The 17280-nt window shown below is 38.3% G+C and overlaps 2 protein-coding genes across 4 annotated transcripts; both read left to right on the top strand.

Annotated features, from left to right (window-relative positions):
- Positions 1-1677: 1677 nt before the first annotated feature.
- LOC132201071 (tripartite motif-containing protein 2-like) lies at positions 1678-13758 on the top strand. Of its 3 annotated transcripts, none has more exons than XM_059626968.1 (12): positions 1678-1833; positions 2989-3514; positions 3687-3827; positions 4062-4292; positions 4520-4825; positions 4878-5322; positions 5419-5586; positions 5697-5911; positions 6159-6352; positions 6488-6651; positions 6710-6942; positions 7619-13758. In XM_059626968.1, the coding sequence occupies exons 2-12, from the start codon at positions 3086-3088 to the stop codon at positions 7721-7723; spliced, it is 2631 nt and encodes an 876-aa protein (XP_059482951.1). In that variant the 5' UTR covers positions 1678-1833; positions 2989-3085; the 3' UTR covers positions 7724-13758. The 3 variants fall into 3 exon arrangements, with proteins under 3 accessions (XP_059482951.1, XP_059482942.1, XP_059482960.1); XM_059626959.1 differs by lacking the exon at positions 1678-1833 and adding an exon at positions 2374-2408; XM_059626977.1 differs by lacking the exon at positions 1678-1833 and adding an exon at positions 2570-2588.
- A 1256-nt stretch (positions 13759-15014) lies between these two features.
- Positions 15015-17279, top strand: LOC132200214 (N-acetylglucosamine-6-phosphate deacetylase). The gene is made up of 6 exons (XM_059625507.1): positions 15015-15335; positions 15428-15702; positions 16016-16234; positions 16281-16425; positions 16708-16884; positions 16943-17279. Exons 1-6 carry the CDS (start codon positions 15137-15139, stop codon positions 17131-17133), a joined length of 1206 nt encoding a protein of 401 aa, XP_059481490.1. The 5' UTR covers positions 15015-15136; the 3' UTR covers positions 17134-17279.
- Position 17280: the final 1 nt, after the last annotated feature.

The raw sequence follows: 17280 nt of genomic DNA, 5'->3' as shown, positions 1-17280 counted from the left end.
TATCAATGGAAAAAATCAATTGCTTATTTGTTATAACGTGAGGCGCAAATAATAGTCTGGCTATAGTGAACACCCACTGGACTGTTTCCAGTATCAGCTCTTCGGTATCAGAAGTATGTTATGTGTGCCTGGAGGTGACTTTGGATTTCCTTTATCAACAAATTAAAGTGGCTGAAATCGCACAATAATTTAGTTTCCCAGGGTTGTTTTATGTATATGCTTACAAACTGCATTTTTTTCATTATTTTTGCCACACTGTATTTTTTTCTGATGGCCAATTCTTCCAATCACCTGAGGTTTCTCACTTTGGGTCATTTTCCCTCTCGCAAATTTGAGAAGGTTTTGAAACTTAATTTTCTGGATCACTAAAAACACAAATGAAATATATTTTAGTAATTCAATCAATACAAATTACAATATCATTGCCATAAATTTATATTAAATTGGTTAAATTTTGTATCTAAAATTTATTTGATTTTTAATATTATTGAAAATCAAACCAACTTAAGAATGCAATTAAGCTGTTAAGGAATTGGTAATAAAAAATATTTTTTAATGAAACTAAAAGTTAAAGAACAAAATGAATAAAAGATTTTTTTGTAGTAGAAGTTCACGATCGAGGGTTGATTCATGGTGGATTGAATTTAAATTCGGCTTTTCCTCGATGGGTTTTTGTGAGTTTTTATTGTAGAGCAGGATATTGTTTTTCTTAAACAATAAAAACTCACAAAAACCCATCGAGGAAAAGCCGAATTTAAATTCAATCCACCACAAAAGATTTTTTGTTTCATTGCAGCTCTATCATAAAATACGATATAATTATGTGGCAAAAATTTATGATTCCAACAAATGATTGGTAAAATAATAAAAATAATAAATTTCTGTTGTCATATTCACTTGGAGAAATTAAGTTCATTTCCTGCTATAAACTTGTTAAATTTATGTGCCAATTTATAACTATAGAAGCCATACCATAAAATAATAATTATGTGAAATGTACGTTTTTGCTGGAAATGTGTGAATGAAAAATGCCCGAACTTTTCTTTTGGTGTAGGAAAATGGAAAAATACACATTTATTTAGGCACAAAAACCAGCACAACCCTTTTGGCTGAGGTTTTGCAAAATAAAGAAATAAAATTGTGCATGTTTTTTATACAAATGATCGCAAATGCTATTTTTTTATAATTATTATTATTGCAAAATTATTCTTTCAAGCATGGAAATATTAATCAATAATTATGTCTGATAAAATTAAGTCGCACCTTTCCACGGATTCCGCCATTTCTCCCTCGATCGCTGACAAAAGACACAAAAATAGGGTATGTATATTACTGTATTATTGTGTTTAAAGTACAACTGTGCTCTGCAATTCTTCAGTCTAAATGTCATGGAATCTAAATTATCTCATGTTGTATTAATATCAATTAGATCTATTGTAATATCTATATGTCATCCAACAAAAAATTCTAATTTATATATGGGCCACCTATGGACAGGGCCACCTTTGAACGACTTCTTGAACTAAAGATAAATTCTTATCAACCTGCGCAACCTGCGCAATGAATATCATAGCTGCAATTGCTGCAAACATTACACAAACATATCCATTAATCATAGTTCAAAATCCGATATTCTTATCTTAAAAGTTTTTATGGCAAGAAAAAAGATAAGTTTTTTTACATGAATTTGATATTATTTTGTTCTTTCATGCTGAAGTAATTTTAAAATTCATCTGTTTATTTGGATAAATTCAAAGAGTTGCACGATTGTTGTGGCAACACTGCCTCAGAGCGCCATTCGCCATTTGCTACTCGTTATCATGGCGGCAATGGGTACGTATTTCTCCTCACTTTTTTACTTAATTCTCGCTATTTAGGCGCCGGTTTTGCGTGTAAACGTAATCCAGTACCACAAATCTTTGATAAATTTCAAAATTTGATCCGAATCCAGCTTTATTCGAGGCAGAATTCGCGTTGCAGCGAGCTCGGTTGGCGGCTCGTGGTTTGTGATCCCCCCATTCGAAGCATGATAGTTTTTCTTGCAGAATTCGCAACCTTGAGTTTGCCGGTCGCTCGTGCGTCTCGCGTTCGTTAACTCGCGACCGGGGCAACCGGTTTGGCCTGCGAAAAACGGCATCGAGTTGATTTGGGCAAAATTCGCGAATGGCGGTTTCGGGGGCTGCAGTGGCGGTCGGTGCGGGCCAACACTGCGGCATCGGCTCGTCTCAAGGACACGTCTCGAAACTCGTCACAAGCGTGATCAAACACGAATTCGCTGTCACCTCCGGTCTAGAGTGACTCGAAAGGAACCTTGCTTCGAGTTAGGCGCGAAATTTTCTGGAATTCGCGGCATGGCGGTGTCCATTTTGGATTGTGACCTATTTAAAAATGGAGGCGGACCCATCCATGTATGTACCATGCACCAAACAAAAGTCTATTATGTGTGTGTGTGGTGCAAAGAGTATGTAATCTCACTCCGGTGGAACGAGCCCCCCGCTAACAAGTGCCATCTCGTTCAGATTCGGTGCGTCGGGAAAAATTATTCTTAGTTTCTTGCTTTGCTCGGCTGCTACGCTTTTGATCGCAAGGTGAACCAAACTTCTTTCAGCTCTGATTTAATGTATAAATAAATCTTTTTCAATTTTTTGTCAAACGAGTGAGAGATAAGAAAGGAAAGTTCTGTATTTTCCTTCTGAAAATCAAGAGGCTAAAGTTCAAGCTAGAATTTTTATTTGCCGCGTCCATTTTGTCAGTTTGCTGATTGCGAGCAATTTGGTCAGAGCTTCTTTTAATTTGCCAACGCATGCCTGAATTATGGAGAGGCGTGCGATTTCACTTACTCGGCATATTCGTTTTGAATTACACTTCTTGCCAATCCTCGGCATCATAATTGCTTATACCAAATACGTTCCCTTTTGTATTATGAAACCGTAGAGAATGAAGTAAAAATAAATTCATAAAAATTCATAAAATCGTTTTATGTTTCAGGTTGAATTGTACCCAACAGACAAGAGCATTGCCAGAGAAACAGAAAAACGAAACCAGTGACTCAAGTGGCACTCAATCCGACCGCCATCTCGCAACAATGACTGAGAACGAGGAGATGTTCAAAGGTGAGGAGGGCGAGGGCAGCGACATGTTTGAGGAGGAGGACGAAGAGCTGGGCGGCCTCGAGGAGTCTAGTCCCACGGAGCACACTTGCCCCAAGTGCAGTGAGCGCCTCTGTGACCCGCGCGTCCTCTCCTGCCTCCACGTCTTCTGCTCCAAGTGTCTTGAGGGGCTGGTTGGCGAGGGCGCCACCCTCGAGTGCCCCAAGTGCCAAATGCACACGCCTCTTGGCTCTGCTGGCGTCAAAGCGCTGCCTGCCGACCACGTCCTGGCAAACCTGATGGACGTGGCCGCCATCACGGCCCAGACTGCTGTTTGCACCAGTTGCAAGTCCAACGAGAAGGCCGTCGCCCGATGCGCCGACTGCGCCAACTTCCTCTGCCCCAACTGCAACAGCGCCCACCAGGTAGAAATTTTGCAACAATAAAAACTTGACTTCATTTGAGTATGAAAAGTATTCAGACAGAGATAAAAGGCTATGTACTGATCTATAATTATAATCAAATTCAACTTAATATAGAATATTAAATAGTGAATTTGAAACAAAAAGATACTAACATATATGTCAATTTTTCCAGCTTATGAGATGCTTCGAAGGTCATCGTGTGGAGTCATTTGAGGAGCTTACCAAATCAGACAAGAAGGTGCCAATACATAAGCCTATTCTTTGTGCTGTGCACCCCTCTGAAAGCCTCAAATTCTTCTGCTACACCTGCCAGGTAAGATACAGAGTAAAAGTTTCCTTAAGATACTTGCACTTAAGGTATCTTCCCCTCCTCCTCTTGGACGAGGGGCTCGTAACTGGTGCTATAGAAACGAAGAGCATCGTTGGAGTGGACATTTATTTTTATCTCCATTCCTGGTTTTATCTCTTCAACATCGTTCCTTTGTTAATGAAACCTCATTGAACGGATTGGAATGGATTAGAAGCCTGACCGCCCATTGTGTTTTAGGTGCCAATTTGCAACGAGTGCATTCTGGTGAATCATTCTCTGCCAGAGCATCACTTTGAAAGGCTTGCTGACGCAGAGGGCGTGCAGCGCAAAGAACTCCAGGATCTGGTCACCAAGAGCAAGGAAAACATCTCCAAGTGTGAGGAAACATCTGCCCTCCTCAGCAATGCACTCTCAGAGCTTGAGAATCAAAGAGAAAATGCCAAATCTCTCATAGAAGAGACCTTCCAGGTAATTGTCGATTTTCGCACCAACTGAAATTGGCCTCAGCACACTTGTTGACTTGGCAATCAAGTGCTACAATTTATTACAAGAGGCTATATCAAATTCTCACTTTTTAATCCAGGGCTCTCTTGAGGCTTGGTTACCAAGTATGATACATTCTTCTCTTTGGAAAAAAAAAATTTTTAAATACCCTATGAAAGTGTGGAATAATTTTAACGCTGGAATTTTTGTAGAGTTACAAGGCTCTGCTGGAAAAGTGCATGGAAAAAGCACTGGATGATCTGGGACAGCTGCACTCTGAGCAGGAGCTTCGCATAATGGAGGGTATTTACGGACTTGAAAAGTTCCAAGATCACGCCGAGGAAGCTTGTAAATTCACAGAGCGTCTGCTTGAAAATGGAAATGCTGCCGAGACTCTGTCTCTGAAGAAACTCATTGGAGACCGGCTGCAGTCACTTGCCGAGAAAACACCTAAGCCAAATGTTGAAGTTGACTTGAAATTCGAAACTGACTACAACAAGTTTGAAGAAGCTTTAAAAGTATTTCCTTCTCCCTGCATAATTAAATATTTACTAATGGTGTCTATTTTAGGCTACTTTTGGCCAGTTCAAGTCTATGAAGAAGGAAAAGAAAGTCGAAGAACCAAAGGCTGAGGCGAAAGAGGAGCCCGAACAGGCCGTCCTCGGACCTATCAAGGTTGATGTCGAGGAAAGTCCCTCTTCGCTGCCCATCTCGATGCAGTCCTCCTTTGGCAGTGACTTTGTTCCTTTGCCTACCAGCACTATCGCATCGCCGGCGTCTACGGGGGGCCCACTGTCCCCTCCGCAAGGGCTGAGCAACTTTTCAACCATCCAGGAGTACAACATCGCGCAGCTTGCCAACTTGGCTACTGGTCCTGCTTCGCGTAACTCAAACCCGTCTCCAACCAATCCCTTCACTCTGTCAGAACTGCTGGCCGATCCAAATCCCATGAGTCACGCTTACAACAATCTGCAGGCTCTTGCCAAGCTTGGAGGAATATCTCTTGATAACCATGGTTAGCATCTAATTTCACAAAAACCTAAGAAAAAAAACTAAATAAAATTTTTTTTATTATAATTAACTTTACTTAAGATCAACATTTTATTTGCAGATCTCAACAATGGCCATATGAATGGGTCCACCAATGGTGGGGGCTTTGGCAGGCCTCAAGTTACTTCACCTAACCTGGACGCTTCTCTGCTAAGCAATGCTGTATCCGCTCTTAACCTGAACGGTGGAGGCGGTGGATTCCACTCATCGTCAACCTCCCCCCTGCAAGGTATTTTTTTAATGATTTTGGTTTGTCGCATGACAGGGTTTCAGGTTTGCTTTTGGAAGTGGATGCAGTCTATGTTGATATGCATTCTAATGTTGGAAATTAACATGTAGATGATCTGGAGCTGATTGGAAACGGGAACAACTCAATGTCTGCCTTCTCTCAGCAAGTGCGCAGCACCGGCTCAAGCAAAACCACTCCGATGCAAATCCGCTGCAAGTTTGGTCAGCTCGGTCCCAATAAGGGCCAATTTAACTCGCCCCACGGCTTTTGCCTGGGAAATGATGAAGACATAGTGGTTGCCGATACCAACAACCACCGCATCCAGGTGAATACGCCGAATAACTACTACTACCCTCCCTCAGGCTGTTACCGACTTTTTTGACTGACTCGACGACCTGTGAGGTCTTACTGATATTTTGCTAGATTTTTTAAGAATGCACATCAAGAAGAAGTATTTTTGTGGTCTTTGTTTTATTCATTGCATTAAAAGACGAGCAGCAAGAATCAAACCATTTTGTTTATTTTTCCCTTATTCGTTACCAGAGCACCTGAATGACCGCTTGTTCTTTCAGGTATTCGACAAAACTGGCAACTTCAAGTTCCAGTTTGGAATACCAGGCAAGGAGGAGGGTCAGTTGTGGTACCCCCGAAAGGTTGCAGTCATGCGCAACTCTGGCAAGTTCGTCGTTTGCGACCGTGGCAATGAGCGCTCACGCATGCAAATTTTCACCAAAAACGGACACTTCATCAAGAAAATTGCCATAAGGTACATTTCCTGTACTGATGATTATGAGCACCCAGTTTGCAAACACTAGTCCAATATATTAGTCACACACAGTAGATTAGGAATATTATTGTGGTTCTTATTGTTAGTCCTCGAAAAATAAATTGATCTTGGCAGGTACATTGACATTGTGGCCGGTCTTGCTGTCAACTCCACTGGGCAAATCGTGGCCGTGGACAGTGTATCCCCCACAGTGTTTGTCATTGCTGAGTCAGGCGACCTCCTGCGCTGGTTTGACTGCAGTGACTACATGAGGGAGCCGTCTGACATAGCGATCAGTGGTCAGTGCCCGGTGCATTCCTCTGTTGGAAAATTCCTAAAAAGTTAACGTGATTGCAGGCAAGGAGTTCTTTGTGTGCGACTTCAAGGGCCACTGCGTTGTGGTGTTCAACGAAGATGGCCAGTTTGTGCGTCGCATCGGAAACGAGAGCTACACCAACTTCCCTAATGGAATCGACATATCAGATGCTGGAGATGTGCTGGTCGGCGACTCCCATGGAAATCGTTTCCACGTTGCTGTTTTCACTCGTGAGGGCTCTTTGCTCTCTGAGTTCGAGTGTCCTTATGTCAAGGCAAGTATAAGAATGAGCAAAAACTTCATGGCGGTATGAATTTGAGCAATTTTAAGTTTTTTAAATTTTTATCAATAATCAAACTACAAATTATGGGAAGGAACTTTCAATAACAATTAAAGGTCTGATATAATCTATGAAAAAAGTCATGTGTCCCAATAACACAATCTTGCAGATATTGTAATAAATTATTTCAAACAGTTAAAAGGAAAAATAATATTAAACCTAAATTAGCATAATTGAAGATTACTAAGGGAGGATACAGGGAAATCCCAAAACACTTTTTTTACGTTTTTACTAAGCCTAGAACTTTGAATTTTTTGGTTGAGGTTGAGGTTCAGCCATCACAGGCTTATGTCCAGATAAACTTTTTTTTATGAAACCAAAATATTTATCAATTAATACTGTTATATCATTTATACTGGAATTCTTGGTATACCCAGTACCCTGCCAATAAAATCATTAATTTTCTCCAATAGTCCTAGAAACAGTAAAAACCAAATTTTTCCTTTGTTGAATATGGCTAAATCTCCAAGAAAATCAAATTAAAATATGTTTTTCATATTTTTTTATGCACGGTTGTTAAAAACTCTACAAAACAAATGAGTAAATAAGAAAATATCATTAAATCTAGCTTAAATCTGACTCTTTGAAACAAATATGTTAAAATTTTTAGGTGTCACGTTGCTGCGGATTGAAGATAACATCGGAAGGCTACGTTGTCACCCTTGCGAAGAACAATCACCATGTCTTGGTGCTGAACACGCTGTACATCGTGTGAGTCAGCGGTGGCAGCAGAAAATCAAGGTTAGGCCCACTTCAACTGATCTCTTGTGAAAAAGTGAGCCTACCCCAACCAGAGGTAGAGCTTAAGTTGCATTTAGCAGAGAATATTAATTATTTACATCACAGAAGTATTGGCACACATGTTCCTATTTGAGTGCGAGAGTGATGAGTACAGCAAAAAGAAGGAAAAGATGTTAAACTCAGGTTCTCTCTCTAAAAGTTAGAGTGTTTTGTGCGAGCGATGAATTAATTGTCACTACACACTATGCGTTATTATTCAGTGGTGCCATACAGCTGATATGCTACTTCGTTTCATTGTTTTTTAATTCAACACGTTGTACATATGATAAGTCAATAATTGTAGGGAGGAAATTTGAAATGCGAAAAAATGTTGCAAAAGAGAATGATTCCGTTTGTGCTGCACTCGACTCGGTTTAAGTGCCTACACGTTACAAGATGCTTTCTTTTGTCAGATTGCTTTAGTTTCTGCTCAAATCAGTGGTCATTTTTTTTTATTAATTAATTTAATGGTTTATTGCTCGTAATTGAAAATGAATGATGATTTACTTTTTCAGTTAACTGGTTGCCGAGGCCAATATTTAAAATATTAATTCTTGCCTTTGGTACCCTTCGTTCCTTTGGATCTGCTTAAAAGTGCAGTACATCAGAAAACATCACAGACTCATTGTTAAATGCTGTGAATATTTTATTTTAATCGCGACTTTTTCAAATCATAACTGTGATATAATGTTTTATCTTCTCTTTTTACCAATAATACCAACCACGCTTGGCTCACAAAAGGATTCGCGAACAAACAAACACCACAGTCCTATCGTTGCCTCCTCACGCACAAAACAAATCAATGTAATCAATGTACCATAAACACAGGCTTCCTCCAAGTCTCATCATTGCTCATCGAAGGCCTTTTGTGAATAACGTGACGTGCAAATGAAAATTTTCCTTCTCCCTCGGGACGCAGACTCCTTTCCTTTTGCCCCAATTTTTCTACTCAGTCACTGATTCTAATCAAAAAAAGTTTTAAAAAGAAACGCAGCCCTGGGGTCAATTATTCAATTTCTCCACCGTCTCGCAAGAGTCCTTTGGCCTTATTGTGTAAAGTGTGTTATCGAAGTGAATGTCTTAATGTCGTCTCATCCGTTTTGGCTCTTTTGGTCGGAACACAAACCCTTTGCACAAACAACGAAAGATCTCGCGGTCACTTTTCACACACTTGTTAAAATCAAAAGTTACTAACTAACAACTCCTTGCAAACTCTTACCCCCTTGCTTTTGTGAGCCAAGACCATTCTAATAATCAATATATACATATATATTCGTGAAGCAGCAGAATTTCTTTATTATTGAAATGCATTCTTGTATTTTTTTTAAAAAAAACTGATGCAATTGAAATGCTGAAACAACAAATCACTGGAGTTTTTAAAATGATGTGATGCTGTATCTTGAAGAGAAACGAGAAAAAATTGAAAAATCAAAAAAAAAATCTTATAGTTTATCATATACATATATATGTGCAAAGGAGTTAATATACAACTCTTGTTTATTTTTATTTGCAGAACTGACAAGCCATAATGTTCTAACTACTGAGAATGAAATTGTATTTGAGTGGCTCATATAACTAAAGTGGTAGATTAATAAACTGAGAAAAATGATCGGCCAGAATTTGGTCCAACACTCCTCTTCGACCACCTCGCTTAATGAAAGAGGAGTGCTGCGCTGACTCGACTTGTTTATTTCTCGATTGTGGAAGAAGAAAAAAAAGTAGCACGTCATTATTGTGATAGACATTTTCGATGGTTTTACAATCAGTCGCGTGTACAAAGCAGTCGAGTACACCAACACACACTTATCATTTTTGTCTTCAAATCTTTTCAATGTATTGTTCTTTTGCAACCACGCGAAGACAGTCACAGACTAATTAGTTTTTGTCGTTCGTCCAAACCGAGCGGCGACTAAATATTTGTAAAGAAAATCTTCATCAGAATAGCAATAATTAGAGTTACATACAAAAGCAAAGGATGCAAACAATGGCTGCAAAATTATTCAACATATAGACGTGAAACAAAAAATTATTTGAGATTCTGGCTGCCATTTCTGAAGTTGTTTGTCTATTTGTCATTTTATCATTCCATCCATAGGTGAATTTAAATACTCCTTTGGCGAGGCCCCTTGAAACAGCCTCGACTCTGAGTCGCGCCCAAGTATTTGTCGAAAAGTCTTTCTGCTACTTAATCACGGAAAAACAAAATGATTTTTCCCCTGAAAAGCGAATTCCGAGCGACCCAAGGGGCAGAGGCCAGTTTTTCAAGGGGGCGTGTTGATGATAATAATAACTTTGTAATACTAATGAGATATAATATGTATATTGGATTGCTGCCTTTGTTCTTGAAGAATATGAAGAGAGCTTAGGTTCTAATTTTTGTACGCCTCAAGCTCTATACCCCCGTTTTTGCGCGCGCACCCACTTCACAAACACACACACACGTCATCCCTGATTCTATACTACTATTGTAACCCTTATTTTATATTATTAGTGTACGCTTAAAGACACAAGGTGTTTTTGGTATTTGCCTTTGAATCTTACTGGTGCTATTGCACCACAAAGACCCCCGTACGAAAAAGAATTTTAATTAGAGACTTGTATTTAAAATGGGAAAAAAATAATGAATAATATATTAACACAGAGAGAGACATGTGAAAAATATAATATATTGTCTTCCTAGGCTAAAATTAATATGATGTTATCAAACAAAACAAACAAAACTGTTTTTGTTCCAACGTTTCACGATTTCTTGCTGAATTAGTGGAAAATTCAAGCAAAGGAAATTGTTGATGAAAAGAAAAATCAAATCGGAAGGAGAACCTACGACGACGTCGACTCAAATTGTACTGTAGATATTTTCAAACTTTTTTTGATCATTTCTAGTGTTGTGTATATTCAAAGATGAAGTGCATTTGGAAATTCCTTTTTTTTGAAAATTTTTAGAGATTATTATCAAAGCTGATCGATTTTGCGCGCATACACATTTGTTTCCCATCATATATTTACAATGTGGTGTGTGTTTTTGATTATTTAAAAAAAAAAACGTGGAAGAAAACGGCATAGCTATTGCTATCTCTAGAGACAAAACATAAATGATGATCATGTAATATGTGCTTTGAAGTGTTCAGTATTTAAACAGGTATTTTTACTTTCCTTCCTTAATATTGAGAGAATATTATATTGAAATTACTGCATAACCTTGGAGAGTAGATCCACTCGCGGGGCGTTTCGTGTCATTCGAGTCTTTTGCCGGCAAACATGCGCCCCCGCGCGGAATTTCAAAACGTAAAATTAGTGGCCATTTGCATGTTTTTTATGTATCTGCCACTCAAAAAAATTATATTTAAATGCGAGAATACAAATATTATTGATATGAATACGTATTTTTAAGGGGTTTGTCCTTAAAAAGTAGCGAATCGTTCCATGTAAAAGAGAGACAAAAATAATTTTACCCTAGGGTTAACGTATCGAATCAACTTTGTGGCGCAGAACACCTTTTCAAGAGTGGTTTATAACAAGAAAAATCGTATAACCAGCGGTGATATATAATTAGCTTTGTCAAACAACTATTAATTAACACCGAACACTTATAAAAAGCACACACACTTCACTCACACACGGAAAGGAATTTTAACGCGTTTGCTCGCAACAACCGGAGCGAATCATTGAAATAATTTTTAAGAAGTAATTTTAGTCAAACATGAATGTAATGCCAAACTTCGTCGTGCATTGAAATCGTACGTAGCGTATGTTAAGAGAGAGAAAAAAATTGTTTTGAGCTGCTTTTGAGGAAGGAGGCCTGTGCCAAAAACAATAAATTCATTGTTCAGAAAAATTCCGCTTTGTACCGGTCGCGATTTGCCCACTCGAGAGACACGTTTTTGAAAGGAAGAATATAGCTTTTAATTATAAATAATCGATTAAGCAAACACGCAAGTGTTTGAATGAGATGTACATACAAACGGTTGTGAGTTTTCCCGCGTTTTCCTGTTTTTATTTTTCTTCTACTCTGTGTTTGTTATTAATGTTTGTAGAAAAAAGCTGGGACTTTCATCTCAAAACGAGAGTGCAATAAAATGTTAGGGTAGGCTTAATCGTAATTAATATTAATCGATTAGCGAGCCGTGTTAATAAGTCAGAGTCGCCAGCCAGCCTCCCTTTCTTTCATTCCTACTCCCGTCACAACAAGTGCGGCGCAAAGATGGCCGCCGCTGGCACCGGACCGCTATTGGTCCGCTCTCCGCAGACACTCTCTCTCTCTCTCACACACGTTTTTCGACTGTTGAGCGGCGACCTAGCAATTTATCGATATAATAATTAACCAACTCGAAAGTCGGTCCGAAAAATTTTCAACGTGTGCGTAGTTTTTACTTACAATGGCCAAATCGTTCTTGTTGTTGTGTTTTTGCATATATTTAGAACCGTAGCATTCCATTTTGCTCTTTTTGTTTCTACGTTTTTTTACAATTAAAATGCGTACAATCGAAGGAATCCCACTTTGATTGCGCCGCTAGGAAGGCAGTTTTACATTAATGTGTCCTCTATTAGTCGGTTTTGAAGTACAAATAATATGAAATCACTAGAAAAAAATACACGTAAAAATCGAGTATAATAAAAAAACGCATGTCCCGTCGTCATCGTTTGCTGATTTTTCTATTGATTATTGAGAACATATCATACAAGCGCCAATTGAAACTTGTTTGGATTTTACTTGGTCGGACGAAAATAAAACAAACTTTGAATTCTGCATCTTATTATATATTCAATGAATGACGTGGGAAGGAAAGATTTAGCAAAAATAACTAAGTGAGAGCGAAACAGTTGTTTTTACACGGGGTCAAGCAGTTGCCTTTAGTCCTTTTGCTAAATGATAACAATAAAAACAATTTTATTGAATTGTCGTTGTCGTGTGTATTTTGAGGAAGCGGCTCGTACGGATAGCTTTTCTCATCTGTAGAGTCGTCTCGCGTCGAATGAAGAAGCCAATTTTTGAGCAAAACTGAAAATGAAGCCGCCGCAGTCAAACATTTCTACTTTTTAGATTTGGCACTCTCATATATTATATATATATACATTACGAAAAACAACAAAACGACGGAAATAATTAAAAAAAAAGCAGAGGTAATTTCATGTTCAAGATTCAGAAGAGAGGAAGTGTTTTTAGCCCTTATTGGCCTTAATGTGATCAAAAATTATTGTAATATTATACTTCTAAGAGAACATTTCAAGCATAATACTAAATAATAATTATACATTTACCAATTCTAGCCTTTACACGATGTTTTTCTCTTATTGTTCGTTTATATACATTTAACTTTTTTGTGTTTTTTGCGCATTATTTAGTGTTCCTTTTCCACGTATAGTAATTTGTTTTTTTCAATCACATCGTGGACAATTTATGATTTTAGTGTCGTTGCTCAAGGCATATTTTTATTATTAACAGTAATGTAATTACTTGGAAAAAAGAAAACAACAAAACTGCACTTCAACTATATAATATAAAATAAAATGTAATAATATTATGCATGCATAATCTTTACTATTGTGTATTCGAATGATGATGAATATTATACACTCTCACGTCTTTTACAGAAGTGTAAACACACACACAGCTTCCAAAGGAATTTTATTGATGAGAAGAATGAATTTACAGAAATAAATGTGTGCTAGTCTCTCGGCACTGATTTGCACCTACACTGTCCTCTTTATATTAATTATATTATACATAATTATATACAACAACACATGCTTCTTTGTACATAGGTGGTATAAAACGAGAAAACCGTTAGCAGGGCGTAATTACGTTTAGATTAGTTGATTGGATTGGAGAGTGAACAAGAAAACAAAAATTAGCTATTTGCGGTTGATTAATCGATTGGGATAGATATTATGTAGTGTAAATATAATCAAAGCACAGTTCAGATCAGCAGTGGAAAATGATGCACACACCTCCTTTTTGAGTTTTTTTTTAAGCGTTTACATATGAATAAGTACACATACACACTAACGCTTCTTTTAAGTTAATGATGGGAAGGTATTCTTTACTATTTTTGGAATCGAGTTACTCTGATGATGATGTATTTTGTTTTTTGCTGATTAATAAAGGTATCCATCAAAAAATGTACTTTTCGCCTCATTTTTTGCAATTGTATAACCCAACTTTTGTTATTTAAAACAAAAACAATGATTAAATTTGAAAAAAAAAAATGGCTTCATTAGGGAAAAAGGAACTGACTTCTACGAGTCTTTTTTTTAGTCAAATGAAACGCGGCTCAGTGGCTTAATAATATATAATATTTCAAATTAATACGGTTTCATTAATTTGATTTTGAATATTGCCTGCGATAAGTAAGCCAGATGATGAGATCGAGAATGAAAACTGAAGCCACCCATTCGTACTGCTTTCCACCTTGACGAATTGCAGGCGGCGTGAAAAATGTGCTGAGACAGCCTGGCAGAAGTCCCAGGCTTTCCAGAGGTTAACTTTATTCAAATAAAATTGATACATAAAATTCAAAATAAATATAAACTGTTTTTTATCGTTATAATGAATGTTTGATATTTTTAATTTCATCACGCTTGGTATCTTTTTATTAAAATTAATCTTTATAAAATATATTATATTGATTTGATATTTTTTAGAATGATGAAGCATTCGTGCAAAGAATTTTTTATAAACTGAATTGGCCGGCTTAAACAAGAAAGAGTTCTAAATGATAAAATAATATAAATAATTCATGTTATAAATAAATTAAAGTATCACAAGTATTTATTTCATGACTCATGTCACAAAATTACATGCAAAATAATAAATATATAATATCTAATGATATGATTACTTTATTTTATCAAAGAAAATAAGCCTCTTGAAATTCAGAAATTCGCAAACAAAATCAAATAAACTTGTTTGCGAATTTTACAGTGAAAGCCTTCTGAAAGAGCCCGCTTTTACTTGTCCTTGACCGTAATCTATTCACTCCTAAATTCTTCATTATAAGAGCTGCAAATTGCTCCCGTGATCCTCGCTTCGCGCCACGAATCGTACCAAACGAACAAATTTATATGCGAGAGTTTATTATATTTTTTCCAGATTACAAAACTATTTACCTCAATCATCTCTAAAAGCAATTTTTCAATCAAAATTCAAATTAGGATTTTCTAATTCTTAAGGTAACTGAAATGTCTGAAAATCCACAATGTCCAAGGAAAGGAGTTTGGTTGGCAGCACTGGCGAGAATCTTGTCAGCGGCGAAAACGTCTCGAGATTGGCAAACAATGACCCTGCGACCCGTTTTCCTAATCTCTGCGGCGGCCTGCTCCGAATCGTGTCGTCCGTAGCGCGTCCGGCATGGCGTCCCGCCTCGTCCAGTTTGTCAACTGCCGCCTCCTGCGCGACCACACGCTTGTCAAGGACGATTTGTGGGTGCGCGACGGCAAGATCGAGAATCCCGAGACGCTTTTCTTTGACGAAAGGGTCAGCGCCGACCTGCAGGTCGACTGCCAGGGTGCCATCGTCGCGCCAGGCTTCATAGACTTGCAGATCAACGGTACAGTTTTCGCAACAACCCTCTTTAATTCTATCCATAAAGTTCTAAACTCTAAACAGAAATTATAAAAATAATTGTGTCTTCCTCGACAGGTGGTTTCGGAGTTGATTTTTCGCACGACGTTGCGAAAGCCGAGCAAGGAGTGGCGAAGGTGGCCAAGGGCATTTTGGCGCACGGTGTCACCTCGTTCTGCCCGACCCTGGTTACCTCGCCCGAAGCGGTTTATCACCGCGTTTTGCCGACGATTCAAACGCAGCAGGGAGGCAAACACGGTGCCACCGTCCTTGGGGTGCACCTCGAAGGACCCTTCATCAGCCCGATGAAAAAGGGTGCCCACCCTGCAGAGTTTATCAGAACCTTTGCCAAAGTGAGGAAACTTTATTCAGTTTCAAATTACTGAATATCGAAGCAAGCTTAATGTTTTAATTTAAGTTCGTGTTAAATTGGTTGAATTCATTTTTAAAATAATCATTATATATCATAAATAATTTCTGAAATTAAAATATTGAATGAAATATTTTTAATTAAATTGATCAATTTAGATAACTATTTTAATTAAAAAGAAACTTTAACATAAAAATCAATCATTCTCTATTAGGAAAATATATTTAATAATTAGCTTTTGCTATTTTTTAATTACTTAAATAAATCTTTTTTATAATTAATATTTTCTTTTTCAGGGTTTTCAATCAGTATTGGACGTCTACGGCGGTCTCGACAATGTTTCCATCGTGACTCTGGCACCTGAACTTAAAAACGCCTCTGAGGTTGTTGAAGAATTGTCCAGACGTAATGTGACCGTCTCTGTAGGTCACTCGATGGGCGATCTAGTCCACGGCGAGGTTGCTGTCCAGCACGGGGCCACCTTTATTACTCACTTATTCAACGCTATGCTTCCAGTAAATATTATAATTTAAAAGGATTTAAATAATTCTTTTGCTCCAGTTTCATCACAGAGATCCTGGCATTGTTGGACTGTTGACGTCGGACGCGGTGCCTGAGGGGAAAACTGTGTTTTTCGGAATCATTGCGGACGGAATTCACACACATCCGGCTGCACTTAGAATCGCACACAGAACACATCCAAATGGTCTCATTTTGGTTTTGCTTCATCAATTTATTATTTTCCATTTAAACACTTTAATTGATAAAGTCTCACTTTTTATCGATTAAATAATTTATAACTAAATACATGAAATATTTGAGTTCCTGAAAAAATAATGGGTCAATTTTTTCTACACTGATGGGGGATGAAAGAATGCGTTGGTCCATACAAAGAAAAAAGTTGCGTGAGAATTTAAGAAGCACAATAGAATTGAGCATCACCCCTGTGTGAGAGAACGCTGAGTAAGGGGATCGTGTGTTGTAATAGGTCTGGTTCTGGTAACGGACGCTATCTCAGCCCTCGGCCTGCAAGAGGGGACGCATCAGTTGGGGCAGATGGCCGTTGAAGTGCGGAACAGCCACGCGTACGTGGCCGGCACGACCACCCTGTGCGGCAGCATTGCCAGCATGATCGAGTGCGTGCAGCACTTTGCCCAAGCCACTGGTCAGCCCAAAAGCTGATATTTGCTCCAAACGACTAAAATAGAGAAATTCCATTGCAGGGTGTTCGATGGTGAGCGCGCTGGAGGCGGCCTCACTGCACGCTGCGCGCGCCATTGGCATTCACGGCCGGAAGGGCACGTTGAACTTTGGTGCCGACGCCGACTTCATCTTCCTCGGCGAGGACTACTCGATTTGGTCAACCTGGATTGCCGGCGAGTGCGTTTATTCAAAGTTGCAAATAATGCAATGAAATCGCCTTCGAAAGGCAGCCATTGTGAATTGCCAAAGAACGATCGAATTCAATTATTATTACTTTGTCTGTGATCGCTTTTTATCAAGTTGGACCTACGAATTATACAGTTGTTGAATAAATTTTGATTATTGAAACAAAAGCGAG

This window comes from Neocloeon triangulifer, unplaced genomic scaffold (assembly GCF_031216515.1).
Source record: "Neocloeon triangulifer isolate White Clay Creek 2 clone unplaced genomic scaffold, ASM3121651v1 ptg000001l, whole genome shotgun sequence".
NCBI lineage: Eukaryota > Metazoa > Arthropoda > Insecta > Ephemeroptera > Baetidae > Neocloeon > Neocloeon triangulifer.
This window is presented reverse-complemented; position numbering and strand designations above follow the sequence as displayed.